Genomic DNA, 15,151 nt, shown 5'->3' on the forward strand with positions numbered 1-15,151 from the left:
GTAGTACCACAGAACACAATGAAGAGTATCCTCAGTGTGAAGACAGGACTTCATTTTCACAAGGATTGTGCAGTGGTCACTCCTACCAATAGTGTCATGGACAACTGCATCTGCACCAGGTAGATTGGTGAGGACACAGTCTAGTAGGTTTTTCTCTCTCTTTGTTTCCTCACCACATGCCGCAGGCCCACTCTAGCAAATATGTCCGTTAGGACTCTGTCTGCTCGGTAAGCAGTGGTGCTACCGAGTCACCCTGAGTGATGAACATTGAAGTCCTGCACCTAGAGAACATTATGTCCTTGCCACCCTGAATGCTTCTTCTAAGTGGTGTTTAACATGGAGGAGTACTGATTCATCAGCTGAAGGAGGGCTATAGGTGGTAATCAGCAGGCGCTTTCCTTGCACACATTTGATCTGATGCCATGAGACTTCATGGGGCTGGAGGCTATGTTGAAGGGTTACAGGGCAACTCTCTCCTGTATACCACTGTGCCACTACCTCTGGTGAGTCTGTCCTGCAAGTGGAACAGGACAACCCAGGAATGGCAATGGTGGTGTCTGGGATATTAGATGTAAGGTATGTTTCTGCAAGTATGACTGTCAGGCTGCTACTTGACTAATTTGCAGGATAGCTCTCCCAAGGTTGCTAACAGACTGGCTTAATCATAGACTGGCGCTAGAGAGAGGGATGGAGCCAGTAGGTAGGGAACAGAATTTGGAGCCAGGACCTAAAACAATGGCTTCGGTCTTCCCACTATTTAATTAGAGGAAATGTCTGCTCATCTGACAAGTCTGTTGATAATCATCAGTGACATATGAAAACTAACGCTGTTTTTGGACGATGTCGCCAAGGGGGAGCATCCAGATGTGAAATAGGAGGGGGTCAAGAACCGATCCTGGGGAGATACTAGAGGTAACGGTATGGGAGCAGGAAGAGAAACCACTGCAAGTGATTCTCTGGTTACGATTAGACAGATAAGAATTTAACTAGATAAGAGCAATACCACCCTGCTGGATGACATTGGAGAGGCATTGGCAGAGGATGTTGTGAGCAACCGTGTCAAAGGCTGCAGCCAGGTCAAGAAGAATAAGGAGCAAAAATGTGTGACTTTGATAAGAGCTGTTTCAGTACTGTGGCAGGTGCTGAAACCTGATTGGAGGGATTCAAACATGAAGTTCTAGGAAAGATGGGCACGGATGTAGGAAGTGACAGCACATTCAAGGACTTCGGAGAGAAAAAGGAGGTTGATGTTTGCAAGGGTTGTTTTTTTTTTGAGGAGAGGGGTGATGACCGCAGATTTAAAAGGAGAGAGGGACAACACCTGAAGAGAGACAATAGTTTACAATATCAGCAAACATTGGGACCAGGATGGGAATAGGATCAAGGGAACAGGAGGTGGGCCTCATGGACAAGATGTGCGCAGAGAGGACATGAGGGGAGATGGGAAAGAAACTAGAGAAAGATGTGAGTTCAGGGCTAGCGAAAGGGAAGGATGCAGCAGAATGAACTGATCTTGATCTCACTGGAAAAGAACTTGTTAAGCTCCTCGCACTTATTGTTGGACTTTAACACATTAAAGTGTGTTTTTAAAAAAACTCATCATACAGGCATCATTGTTCTTGTTCCTAGAACAAGAGATAGTGGGAAATTCATGAAAGGCTGATCAACTATATTCTTAGGTGTTTGTTCAGTAGAACAACTAATAACACTCAATGTTTTGAAAAATTAGGATGCCCTTAAGTGCAGTTTTACATTCTGGCACATTATATAAATAAGGTACAGCCTGAGACAACTGTAACTGAGTGATGCTAGTGGCTGTTAAGAGCAGAGAAAAAAAATAGAAATTATGCAAAAAAAATGCCAAAAAGCAAGTCAGATTTCTCACACCATAATGGAAGCTATAAACAACCTGTTACAACCAGATATTAATTGCAATTCTAACGGAGAAGGTGCATCCTACAATTAATGTGGAAAAAAAAAATCAGATAGCTATATTTAATTTACGGATGTGGCTATCGTACGAACTGCTGGTTTCTTTAAGAGGATGAAAGGGAAGATGAAGCACTACAGCAGTTTTGGTTCTTACAAGATTGGGTTTACAGAATGAAGTCCTGTTTTGCATAAAGATTATTTTGCAGGTGTAAAATTGTTTTATTGTTGTGACTCATTTACGAAATTCAGTACAAATTGCAAAGCTGGTGCTTAGAAAACCACTTTCTGCTGCTTTTGAAAATCAATTATGTTGTCTCACTCGGGAACGTGTGCACCATCTCAACACCTCTTCGTACAATTAAGGTTACATACAGGCTTCCACCTAATCACAACCAAAATGAACTACTATGTAAAGAAACTGAACACCACATCCATTGTCTTGGCATCAGTAGCAGTAGAAATAGTGAAATCAATAACTACATTAAATCTTACTTTTACCCTACTGCACAAACATATTCGATCCACGAAATTCTCACTTTTTATTAGTTAATGAAAAATGTTCCATTATCTATGAAAAGAAAGCAAACCAAATGCATGTGGGGGAGGGAAAAGTGTAAAATATACAAACAGAGGTACACCTTATATAAAATGGTCATGGTGCAACTGCATGAAATCAAACTGTAGTCACATTGCTCAAGGCTAACATCTTAAAATTGGAAATTAGTGTTACAGCAGTTAAGAATCAAAATGGCAAAGAATGAATTAATTCAGATTATTAAAAAAAAGGTCTCTGTTAACTAAGACCTGAATACTTCGTTCCCCAGAAAGGAACTTTAAACTGCTCTTTTCTGTATTAACCCTTTCAGTTTCACCAAAAGCTTCTTTCCTCTACAATGATTTAACACTTTGGGTGTTTTTTGAAATTTGAGCATTTTCATTCTCAGATTCTATTGCATTCAAAATTTAGAACATTTTGTGTACTCTAAACTTCTTTTACACTGTAGACTAAGTTTATATTTTCTCAGTATTAGTACTGCCCAGTATTTATGTTGATTATCTACCCCAATTTAACCATGGTTTTCCTCACTGATCATATATTCTGCAGTGCAACTAAAACAGATAGGCTTAATTAGTCACAAAACCAATTGTAGAACAGAAAGCATTCCAAATTACTCTGCTCAATAATGAATCTGTTCACTTATTAAAATCTTCTTCTCCAGGCTAGAGCCACTCCGACTGCTACAGCCAACATTGCAAAAGCAGCAGCTCCACCATAAAACAAAACAGATGCATTTGTTTTTGCAGGAACAATTTCTTCAGTATCTTCTGGCTTAGTCAGGGGAGGTATTTCAACTTTTTTGCCCTTTTCAACAACCTCTTCCAGTTTGGTTTTTGGGACATCTTCCCAGACACCTTTTTTAATCTCTTCCAATTGCTTTCTTATTTCTTGCAATGAGGTTGATTGATGCAGTTCACTTGATTCTACAGCCTTTTCTCCTGCTGGTTTTACACTTCTTTCCTCCATTTCGGGGGTTGCTATTGGGCTTGGTACTGAAATAGGATCGGTTTTCTCTACTTCAGCAGAAGGCTGACCTTCCACTGGTGCAGTCTGCTGTGCAAGTAGAGATGTTGACTCTATTGCTACTGTAGATACGTGAGTTTTTAGCTCCACCCCATGGGTCTCAACAGCTTCAGTAATCTCTTCTTTTTCCACATGGACAATATCAGAATTAGAAGAATTGTTTTCACTTCTCTCTTCGCCGCCACCATTACTCTCCAAGCTCTTAATGTCCTCTGGGTCTATGGATAACTGCTGCCAAGACTCTGCTCCGAGAGAAACTGGCAGGCCTTCAGTGTGCCAGCTTTGGCTAGTAGATAGTGAAGCTGGCAAGCCAGCCACCTGCCAGGAACTGGTGGTGGTTAGTGGTTCAGGAGGACTTACTTGACCAGAGTTGTTACTAGTTAAGATGTAAATATCATTGCTATCATCTACTGTTTCTCCTCTTTCTTCCTCTTCAGAATCCAGACTGAAAACAGTCCCCTAGAAATAACAAATGTAGATGAAATTTAATGCAGTAAACACATTTTCTTTTGTACGTTGCACACTTCTGTCAACCATTAAATCAGATTGGTGTTTTTCGTAAAGATAATGCAACCAGACAAGAATGTATTGAGATAAATGCACTGGTCCATGAAGGATGCAGATTTATATATGTAATTCAATGTTGGTGTGTGAAAAAGGAAAACTGGAGTGTGCAGTTTGTGTGAATCAAAGCTAGCAGAAACCTGGAAACACAAGTTAGAGAACAGTAATGAAATTGGTTCATTGACAATATGATTAGCACGAGAGTGGGGGCATCAGATCAAACCTCCCAGTACAATTTTGAAATCATTTAAAAGATGCATAACAAATTCAAACAAAAATGTCATTGTTATGAGGAGTTGTTAAAAAAACATTTTAGTACAAGTCTTATTCGGTCATAGTTTTAATGTTGCAAATTCAGATTTGATTCTAAATTTGTTCTCTCCCTATATCAAATAACTCAATTTAGGCTCATCAAAAGTAGAAAGCTGAGAGCTTTAAAAAGATTATTTTGCAGCATGAAAAAGTAGCAGTTAAGCTGGGGGTCCAAATCTTCCTCCTATCTGAGAACTCCACAAAGCAAAATTTGATTCACAGCTTATGTGAAATCAGACTCATAAGTTGGAACTTTTACTTCTCTATGTAAAACCTGCCATGTACCGCCATCTATATTTGTAAATTTGTTCCTGTACCACAAGTCTAAGAGTCTGAAAAATGCAAATATTTACACCAGAACTGTTGGAGTTACATGCAAGTTGCATGCTAACACTTAATAATAACTGAATTTGTTTTATTATATCCCAAACAATGCTGATCATCAGGTCCAATACTGCATTCCTCATTGAAAATACCACTGGAAAGTCAGAGCTCTGATTTAGAATCTCTGCAGTTTTTCAATTGCTCCATGATCACTCAAAGTTACATTTTAAATCAGGATCAATTAATTTAATATCTGTAATTCTTTCCAGAGGTTAATTCTTTCTTTTGGGCATCACACCACCAACTTGCTGGAGAGCCAGTTAATTTGCCCTCCCTAATCAGGATCAATGACCAACTTTAATAGTACTACCGCAAGCCAAACTAGAGATTAGTTTATTCAGCAAAGAATCATTGGATCTTCCTCAGTTGTGGGGCGCGACTGTTCACCGGATAAACTCTCAGCCACAGCTTTAAATAAAATTGAACAAAATGGGCATTGAAAAAATTTATATGGGGACATTAAAGTCGGTTTTCAATTCAACACTTGATAAAAATACTATGAAATGAGTGAATTTTCAGTTTTACAATGGTTTTAAATACTTCAATCTGAAATTCCTCTAATGATAAAAATAGTTTAGAACATTACACACCCACTTGTGGATGGCATTGTAGCCACAAGTTAATCAAGAAAAAACATCTATTTTTCCAGTTCTGTCAATTAAATTTCTCAATTTAGAAATAGAAACATGGAAGTCATAAAAACATGTCCTGCTGCAGCCTACGGACAAGGTAATAATGGATTTTTTTGTGCAGTCAGCGGCGAATGCCAACGCTTCACTGCTGACGAGATGATCTGAGCCACTAATTCTGCTTCTGTCTCCACAGACACTACCAGACCAGCTGAGTAATTCCAGCAGTTTTTATTTTTATTTCAGATTTCCAGCATCCACAGTATTTGTTTTTGTGATGGTCAAGTTCTTCCCCCAACCCACTTAGCTACCCACAGTAGGCCAGAGAAAGGTGAGGAGAGCTACTAGGAATATTCAGATTTGCTGAAGCAGAATGCTCTGCTCCAGTGACTGATAGAAGCAGAGAGCATTGCATCCTTCAAGGAAAAATTGGATACATATTTGAAGCAAAAGATAATACAGGAGAAAGATCTGGGCAGTAGGATTAATTCTGTCATGCTTTACATAAAGCTGCAGAAAAAGATGGTCAAATAGCCTCTTTCATGCTCGAAACTTGTATGGTTCTTTCTACTATGTTTAAACAACATAGGCTGGCTAATGCCTCCTTTTTACAATATTCTAAATGTATGAGTTTTCAAGTTTTAGTTGGCACACTATTGTTTCCTGCTTTGTCCCTCATCCTTTGTGCCAAAATGCTCGCGTGTAACAGTTCAGCATGGCTATCAGGAGGGCCAAGTTGCTTGGGGAGAATGGAAGTATAGCAGCTCTGCCAATACATGATCAGAGAGAAATGTGTGCAACATCTGAAAGGGTGGAAGCTAGAAATTATCCTGCAGGGTAATTCTAGTAACCTTATACTTCTTTGGAGGATTACTGTACTATAAAAAAGGAAACCCAAGAGGCAATTTATTAAGGATTAATTGCAATAAAGTCTTCATTTTAAGATAGTATAGCTTTATACGCAACAAAATTTATAAATGAAATCTTATTCGCTTTTTTTCCCCCTCAGCCAAGAAAATCAGTTAAACCTCTGCAACATTTGAGTCCATATAAATAGGAAGGTTATAACAGCCACATAATATGATTTACTGGCATCACTTTTGTGCAAGCTGGAATTCTGAAATATTATAAATTACAATTTGATTTTGCAAGAACTAATTAAATTTATCACCGAAGTTGAATAAAAGCTTATTTAATAGTGCAGCAGTGCAGAAACATTCAACCTCAGGCAAAACATTTCCATTATAATCTGTGGCAGGACAGCTTCATGGGTGATTGAACTGCAATTCCTCTAACAGGATCAATCCTTGCATTTAATTCCATTGTATGTCCAAATGTTGCTGAATTTCATAGGATAATTACAGCAAGTGTACAGGCTAGACCAATGTTTGCAAATAGAAAATCCAATATTAAAACACTACCTCAAAGCACATTCTTGGATACAATAAAATTACAGGCTACAATTCTATTTCGAATAGGTTCCCCACTACTATTTATGAAATTATTTAGCAAGTTTATAAACACAATACTAAAAAGGTATCAACATAGCTAGGCAATCTTTGGACATATCAGTCCCAGGCCTGAACCTACCCTCAAGATTTGCATAAATCCTCACTTTTTAAGCAGATAATGAGCAGGAATTACTAGAAAATGAGCAAGAGCAGGAGTTTTAAGGTTTAAACATGTAGAATGTTATAGCCCATAAACAACCATTGGCCAATCAAGTCCATACTGGTGTTTTTCTCCACAAATCCTTAATCTAATTCTTTTTCCAGCTCACACCCATAACATTGGACTTTTTTTTTTAAAGCAACGACATAATTCCCATTGTGAGGAGGCTCCTGATTAGTACTTTCTCAAAGCAATCTGCACCATAAGAGTCATTTCTAATACTTCAGAGGCGGTGGCACAGTGGTATTGTCACTGGACTAATAACCCAGAGACCCAGGGTATTGCTCTGGGTCATGGGTTCAAATCCCACCACAGCAGAATGTGGAATTTGAATTCAGTTAATAAATCTGGAAATCTGATGGCCATGAAACTATTGTTGATTGCTGTAAAAACACATCTGGTTCACTAATGTCCTTTAGGGAAGGAAATCTGCTGTCCTTACCTGGTCTGGCCTACCTGTGACTCCAGACCCACAGCAATGTGGTTAACTCTTACATGCCCTCTGAAATGGCCTAGCAAGCCACTCAGTTGTATCTAACCACTGCAAAGTCAATAAAAAAAGAAATGAAACCAGACGGACCACCTAGCATCGACCTAGGCACTGGAAACGACAATGGCAAACTCAGCCCTGTCGACCCTGCAGAGTCCTCCTTACTAACAAAGTTGGGAGAGTTGTCCCACAGACTAGTCAAACAACAGCCGGACAGTCATACTCACAGACAGCACCTTGAAAACCAACGACCTCTATCAACGAGAAGGACAAGGACAGCAAATGCATGGGAACACCACCACCTGCAAGTTCCTCTCCAAGTCACACACCATCCTGACTTGGAACTATATGACCATCCCATCACTGTCGCTGGGTCAAAATCCTGGAACTCCCTTCCTAACAGCACTATGGATGTACCTACCTCCCATGGACTGCAGCAGTTCAAGAAGGCAGCTCACCACCACCACCTTCTCAAGGGCAATTAGGGATGGGCAATAAATGCTGGCCTGGCCAGTGATGCCCACATCCCATGAATGATTTTTTTAAAAACGCATTACCGTAGTCTGTGATGAATGAGGTAAAATTACTGGACTAATACTTATGCACTGAGAGAAAGAATCTTGGCTGATGCCCTATCTCCACAAGGCAAGTTCGCTACCTGATATCAGCAGGTGGTTAGGGTGGTAGTGGGGAAATAGAGATTACAATGAAAAATGTCAAACTCACCAACAAAATGTCTTCCTTTCCCCTTAAAATATGCTGTAATATTCAGAAAGGGATAACTGGATAGAATGCGTTGCACACACTACAAGTGCGAACAAAGGTCAGTACATGCTAAAATATAGCCAGGGTTTGCTTAATGGATTGAACAAATACAGAAAGACAGTTAACCTCTTCTTGTAGAAACAAATGTCCAGATGGTCAGACTTAAAATAGGGTTATTTAATATTTTACAAGCTACAAAAATGTGAATAAAAAACTATAGACAATCTCTATCTTTCAGCAATAACTGAAAGCGTTCTACCATTAGCAAAATTTGAAACAGGAAAATGTCTGCCAATTTGAGAAGAGGGTCAATTGGCTAGAATAATTAATTCCTTCTATAAAGAAGTACTTCAAAGTACTGAAGATACTATGTAACAATCTTAAATGTTTAAGAAAGAATTTTTAAAATTCACATTTGATCAGATCTTCAGGGTAATTTTAACCTAACTCGCCTGGTGCGAAACCCGTGGGATCAGTTGGAATGCCAGTTTTACACACATTTCAATATTACCTTCCATTAATTGCAGTGGTGAGTAAAATTTGGCAGGGTGTAAAAACCCAAGTTGCACCAGGAGGTTTAGGTTAAAACTTCCCTCGAGTGCCCGATCAAATGTCAATAGTGTTTTTAAGTAGAATGTATGGGCTATTTTGTGCAGGATTACTTGTTAAAATGTTTTTTTTTTAATTCGCCAATTGCATTGCCTGGCACTGCTCCTAAGCCACTATTAATGTTTAAGTAGGCAGCAGGAACTTGGACTTTCCAGGTGCAAATCCACCCTCTGATTTTCCCTCCTTAATTCTGGGAGATGCCACACCCCAGAGTACCTCCAAACTCAATGGCTCAGATTCAAAAGTCAGTAGAGTAGGACTGATAGCTGTGCTTATCTGCTTCATGGCATGGAGATTTCATTGTTAAATTGCAGCACCACAGCAAAGCCCTTGCATTTCAGAGATATTTAAATATTCCCACAGGATCCCTACAGCAGAAAATCCATTATTTAGGGTTAATGGCTTGTTAAAGATTAAAACGTATTTATTAGATAAATAAGAACTCTTCAACGTTAAAAAAAATAGAAAGAGGTAGAAACCACAAACCCTCCCAGCAATTGATTAAAATAGCAACTTGATTGATGTTAAGTTCATCAATCAGAAATGCACTGTAAATTCAGCCAGATGGTTGTTTCTGTACAGGTCTTGACTCAAAGGTTAGCTTCAGATTATTGACACCTTCCCTTGGATATCACCGCAATAGCTTAGTTCAAATCATTAAAATTGACAGTAACATAAATTGTCCAAAGTTTCTTTGTCTGACAGTTCAAAACAGGTCCAAAAGAAAGTTGCAGAAAACACATCAATCCAACCGTTGTCATTCAAGTTTAGATTTAACCAGCTCAGGTATACATAAAAACATTAGGGTAGATTTATCATCACCGCCTGGTGGTAATATTGAAAAGTGGATCATCTGAGCTGAACCTTCTGTATTCAATCTACACAATCTAGCAAACTCTTCACATCAAGGCAGCTTACTTAAATTTAGGGTTAAAAGTATTGAGGGCCAGCTTCTCCTTACCTAGGATTTGTGGACCTTGAAAAAGAGCTCAGCCACTTGTTTTATGAATAGAGAGACAAGCAAGAAAATTGGTGTGTGTGTGAATTCCTACAACTGCCAGATAACAAGACTGGATGCTGCCAGATCTGGCAGGGGTCTACCTAGAAACTGAAGTAACATAACAAAGCTAATTAAGTAATAAAAATTCAAACGGACTAGGGAATGGCTGTATGATTATATATGCAGTTGAATATTACAGCAAGTATGAAGTTGCATTTGCAAGCTTCTTTGTAATAAGAAAAAAAACTGCTTGGCAAAATGCAAATTTTATATTGTATTTGTTAAGCAAACTGAACACAACACCTTGCTAGATACTAACAGGAAACATTGGTTATGAAAATTTAACCAAAAAGTTAAGTCCAACATGCAATTTATAGGTGCAGTAACATTCCTGAAGGTCACTTTAGACATCAGCTAATGATCAAACTGGCTAACTTGTAGTCTTAAAAAACAGCCGCTTTACATTTCCAACAAACAATAGGAGAGTGGATAGAAAATTCTCCTGATTATATAGTACTTATAGCAGCCTTATAGCTCTCATCTGCCAAAACGATTGTGTTCTTGTGCTTTTCTGACCTTACAGCTTGAAAAATGTCAGTTCACGCCACTCCTTTAACTTCCAGCACATATCATCTTCTCCAAGAAGCTATTTGAGGAAGAAACTTGGTAGTAATTTGAATAGGACTCATTAAGGCAGTCGAAGTGTCACCGAGCTGAAATGCTAACTGTTTCTCTCTCCACAGATGCTGTCAGACCTGTGGAGTATTTCCAGCATTTTTTGTTTTATTCCAAGAATATCATGTTACCCAAGAAATGCTTATATGAAGTCAAACATGAAATAAGTAAATATGAAGTAAAATCAGACATGCATTGGTTGATCAGAAAAAAACTGTAGCAATTTGGGTATGATTTATTGTGTGGACAAGTGGTCTTACCCAAAATTAGACTAGCTTTTGCTCTTAGATGATTATATTTCTAGCATTTTCTGTTTTCATCATAAACAGAAGTTGTCATGGAATCAACCTACCAATATATCCACAAAAAGTAGGACAAATTCCAATCGGCTAATTATCGCCCCATCAGTCTAATTTTAATCATCAAAGTGATGGAAGGGGTCATCAACAATACTATTAAGCAGTACTTACTTAGCAATGCTCAGTTTGTGTTCCACCAGGACCACTTGGTTCTAGAACCCATTACAACCTTGGTCCAAACATGGACAAAAAAGCTGAATTCCAGAGGTGAGGCAAGGAGAGAGCGACTGTCCTTGACGTCAAGGCAGCATTTAATCCAGTGCGGCATCAAGGATCCCTAGTAAAATTGAAATCAATGGAAATCGGGGGGGATCTCTCCATTGGTTCGAGTCATATTGGAGTCATATCTAGCAAAAAGGAAGATGGTTGAGATTGTAGGAGGCCAATCATCTTAACCCCAGGACAAAGCTGCAGGAGTTGCTCAAGGCAGTGTCCTAGGCCCAGTAACCTTCAGCTGTGTCAATGACCTTCCATCCATCATAAGATCAAAAATGGCAATATTTGCAGTGGTTAGTTCCATTCACAACTCATCAGATAATGAAGCAGTCTGTGCCTGAGTGCAGCAAGACCTGGACAGCATTCAGGCTTGTGATAAGTGCAAGTAATATTTGTGCCACACACGTCCCAGGCAATGACCATCTCCAACAAGAGAGCATCTAAACACCTCCCCTTGACTTTCAACAGTGATACCATTGCCAAATCTCCCACCATCAATATCCTGTGGGGGGTGGGTTCACTTTAACCAGAAACTAACTGGACCAGCCACATAAATACTGTGACTATAACAGCAGGTCAAAGGCTGGGTATTTTGCAGTAAGTTACTCATCTCCTGACTCCCCAAAACCTTTCCACCATCTACAAGGCACAAGTCAGGGGTCTGATGGAACAGTATCTATTTGCCTGGATGAGTGCAACTTTAACACTTGAGAAGCTCGACAACATCCAGGACAAAGCAGCATACTCGATCAGCACCCCATCCACCGCTTTAAACATTCATTCCCTCCACCACTGGGACACGATGTTCCATCACTGCAGCAACTCCCCAAGACTTCTTTGATAGTGCCTTCCAAGCCCACAACCACTACCACCTAGGAAAACAAGAGCAGCAGGCGCACGTTAACACCACCACCTTCAAGGTTCTCCTGAAAGTCACACACCATCCTGGAAATGTATCACCATTCCTTCATCATCGCTGGGTCAAAATCCTGGACTCCCTTCCCAATAGCATTGTGGGTGTACCTAAACCACAGGGACTGCAGTGGTTGAAGGCAGTGGCTCACCGGGATCTTCTCAAAGGCAAGTGGCGATGGCCAATAAATGCTGGCCTTGCCAGCGATGCTCACATCCCATGAATGAATAACAAAAAGAGGCATGGAGATTGATATCCTTAAATCTAGCATTAAGATTATAGACACTGATCCACACACAGGCTTGGGCAAGGAGGACTGAGGTGCACGACACGTGCACAGCAAGAATCACCACTAATAATTAGTAGCTCATAACACAAATCGTCTTGTGGAGTGATTTCTTACTTCAGATAATGAAAAACTGAGCTGAACTTCTACACAGTGCACTTTTTCTTGTCTGATTTATTGGGTTCCTCCGAAAAAGCGTGAGCTGATGCAGCTCTCTGACCAAAGACTAAACAGCTTTTTAAACTCTTTATATCCTGTACAATAGCTCTAGGAGGCAAAATATTTTTTTTGCTACACTGGAGACAGAAGGAACATTGCTGGTACCTGCTTGCCCAGGTTCCCAGCCAGTTAAAAACTACAGATTTAAAATTTCTCAAATTTCAGATGCATCACTATAGCTTCTCAGAGCATGGAAAATTTGAAACTGCTGATTTATCTTGTTTCAAATGAGGAAACAGACCATCTGCTGATAAGACCATCCAACTTAGTAAATAAAGAGGCAGCATCTTTCTCCAGCATTTAAAAAGTTGCTACAAACCCTTTGTCACACAGCTGCACTCAAATGACCTTCATTGGAATATAGTGGATGACTAGTGGAGAATTGAGCTTTGCAGAAGCTAAGACCATGATTTCAAATCATGGTTCATTAATACCGCGGGAATCCTTCTCACAACTGCTTTCAAAAATTCAAACTTGCACAAGTAATCAAAATGAAAATCCATAACCTTGGAAAGAAATTTCAGCTGGAACAGCTGCTCCCAAATTATCGTCTCTGCTGGTACGGAGCCCTCAAAATTTGGGGCTCAGGGCAGGGCAAGGACAGTCATTCATTTCAAGTGTCCTTGACTCAATCAACTTCAGCTGTTAGAACTTCCCTCCATTGTAAAGTTAGGAGTAAGGCTGCTTGCTAATGATTCCAGTGTTCAGCTCCATTCATGACTTCACTAATAATGAAGCAGCCCTTGTCTGAATACATTAGGGCCTCTGTAACATCCAGTCTTTGGCTTACTGGTGAAAGACAATATTCATATTATAGGGATGACATATTGAAGAGAAAGACCAGTTATCTCCCAATGACCTTTATTGGCACTAACAAAGCTCACCATCAACATTTTGGAGGAGATCACACTGACCTGAAGCTGAATTGATCCAGTCATACAAACACTAGCGGCTACAAGAGCAGGGCACAGACTGGGTATGTTGTGGTGAGTGGCTCACCTTTGCATTCGTCAAAGCCTCTCCACCATCTAGTCTCATGTGGATTGCATCACACTCATCTTGCCTAGATGAGCCCATCATCATTCATGACAGTGCACTCAATCAATACCCACCCCCATCACCAATAGGCTATGGCTTCAATGTAGCAACTCACCAAGGTTACTTTGGCAGTACCCCCTACCCCTGAATCCTCCACCACCAAGAACATCTGTGGGTCATGATTATCTGCAAGTTCCCCAAGTCACACACTATCCTGACAAACATGCATCACGGCTGGGTCACTCTCCCAGAATTATCTCCCATTGTAAAAGCACAATCGCCACAAGTTCTCCAGTGGTTCAAAGAGAAGGCCCATTGCCACCTTCTCAGGGATGGACGATATAAATGTGGTTTGCCAGTGACTCTCGCAGCCAGACTACAAAGTAATAAAAAACAAAAGGATGGCAAGAGTTTTGTTTTGCTGGTAATTTAAACATGGCCTTCCATACTGTAAAATAGAAGTACCAATTAATGTTTTATTCTATGTTGAGCCATGTTACAACCAGGTGACAAGGAGTTCCCTCTCAGCCTTTGCCTGGTTTAATCGTAACAGGGTTCAATTGTACAAAACACCGTGTTTTTAGCCCCCCCTCAGAGAATCCTTGTTCACCCCTTTCCAATTGTAAGGCAAAGAAATCAATCAAGACAGGTTTTCTCAGATTTTAAACAAGGTAGAAGTTTATTCATCTTAAATTCTAATCCGGTTAACAACTATGAATAGGCGACGCAACCACACTAGCATGCATACACGATAAACACATGTAGATAGAGACAAAAAAAGTAGAAAAGAATAAAGGGGAAAAGTTTGAGGCAATCTGTGTCAGTTATTTACTGTCCTTTGAGTTCAATGTGGAGTCTTTGGTTGCCGGTAAGTCCTGCTATCCGTTGGGGCCCAGTTCACGCTTCCAACTTGTTACGATGTTGGAGTCTTTTCTCTCGAGGTGTACATGTCTTCTGTGGGTCTGGTGGATTGGGACAAAGCGAGAGAGACATACACACACAGACAGGAGGGAAGCATCCTTGTTTCAGCTTCAGTTGCAAAACTGCCTTCTGTTCCTTTGTGTGTGGCACAATTCAAAATTTCCCAGGTTGCCCAGCAGGTTAGTCATGTGACTAGCTCCTTATTTGGAACCGTCTCTCCTGCGAGGTTTGTGGATTATATTACCTTAGTAGGCCCTGGAATGTGCTTCCTTACACCTTCAGTGTCTGGTGATCAAAATCCATGTGGGTTAATTGGATCAGGGAATAGTCCTTTGTCTCCACAAGCAGCGTCTCTTAGAATGCAAATGTCCTTCCAGCCCAGTGTCTGGTGATCTTCAAACAAGTCATTTTTTCACTCCAGCAAGAGTTTAAAATAAATGTTCTTATGACAAAATTAATATGCCTCATTCTTGGCAGGTTGGGGTCTGCAATAACAAGCCACCTTTCATTTTTATACTGTGGAACTAAGGTTAAAATGATTAAACTCAATGCATAGCCAAAGAAAGTACAACATGATTGCTGTTCT

At 40.0% G+C, this 15,151-nt stretch overlaps 1 protein-coding gene across 2 annotated transcripts in view; it reads right to left on the reverse strand.

Moving 5' to 3' along the window:
• Positions 1–2,458: 2,458 nt before the first annotated feature.
• The window catches only part of bcl2l13 (BCL2 like 13), a 46,643-nt gene continuing 33,950 nt past the window's right edge, over positions 2,459–15,151 (reverse strand). For both annotated transcript variants that reach the window (XM_068050645.1, XM_068050646.1), the window contains exon 7: positions 2,459–3,973. In XM_068050645.1, coding sequence (XP_067906746.1) covers positions 3,134–3,973 — 840 coding nt within the window. In that variant the 3' untranslated portion in view covers positions 2,459–3,133. The remainder of the gene's footprint in view (positions 3,974–15,151) is intronic.

Source organism: Heterodontus francisci, chromosome 18, assembly GCF_036365525.1.
Source record: "Heterodontus francisci isolate sHetFra1 chromosome 18, sHetFra1.hap1, whole genome shotgun sequence".
Lineage (NCBI taxonomy): Eukaryota > Metazoa > Chordata > Chondrichthyes > Heterodontiformes > Heterodontidae > Heterodontus > Heterodontus francisci.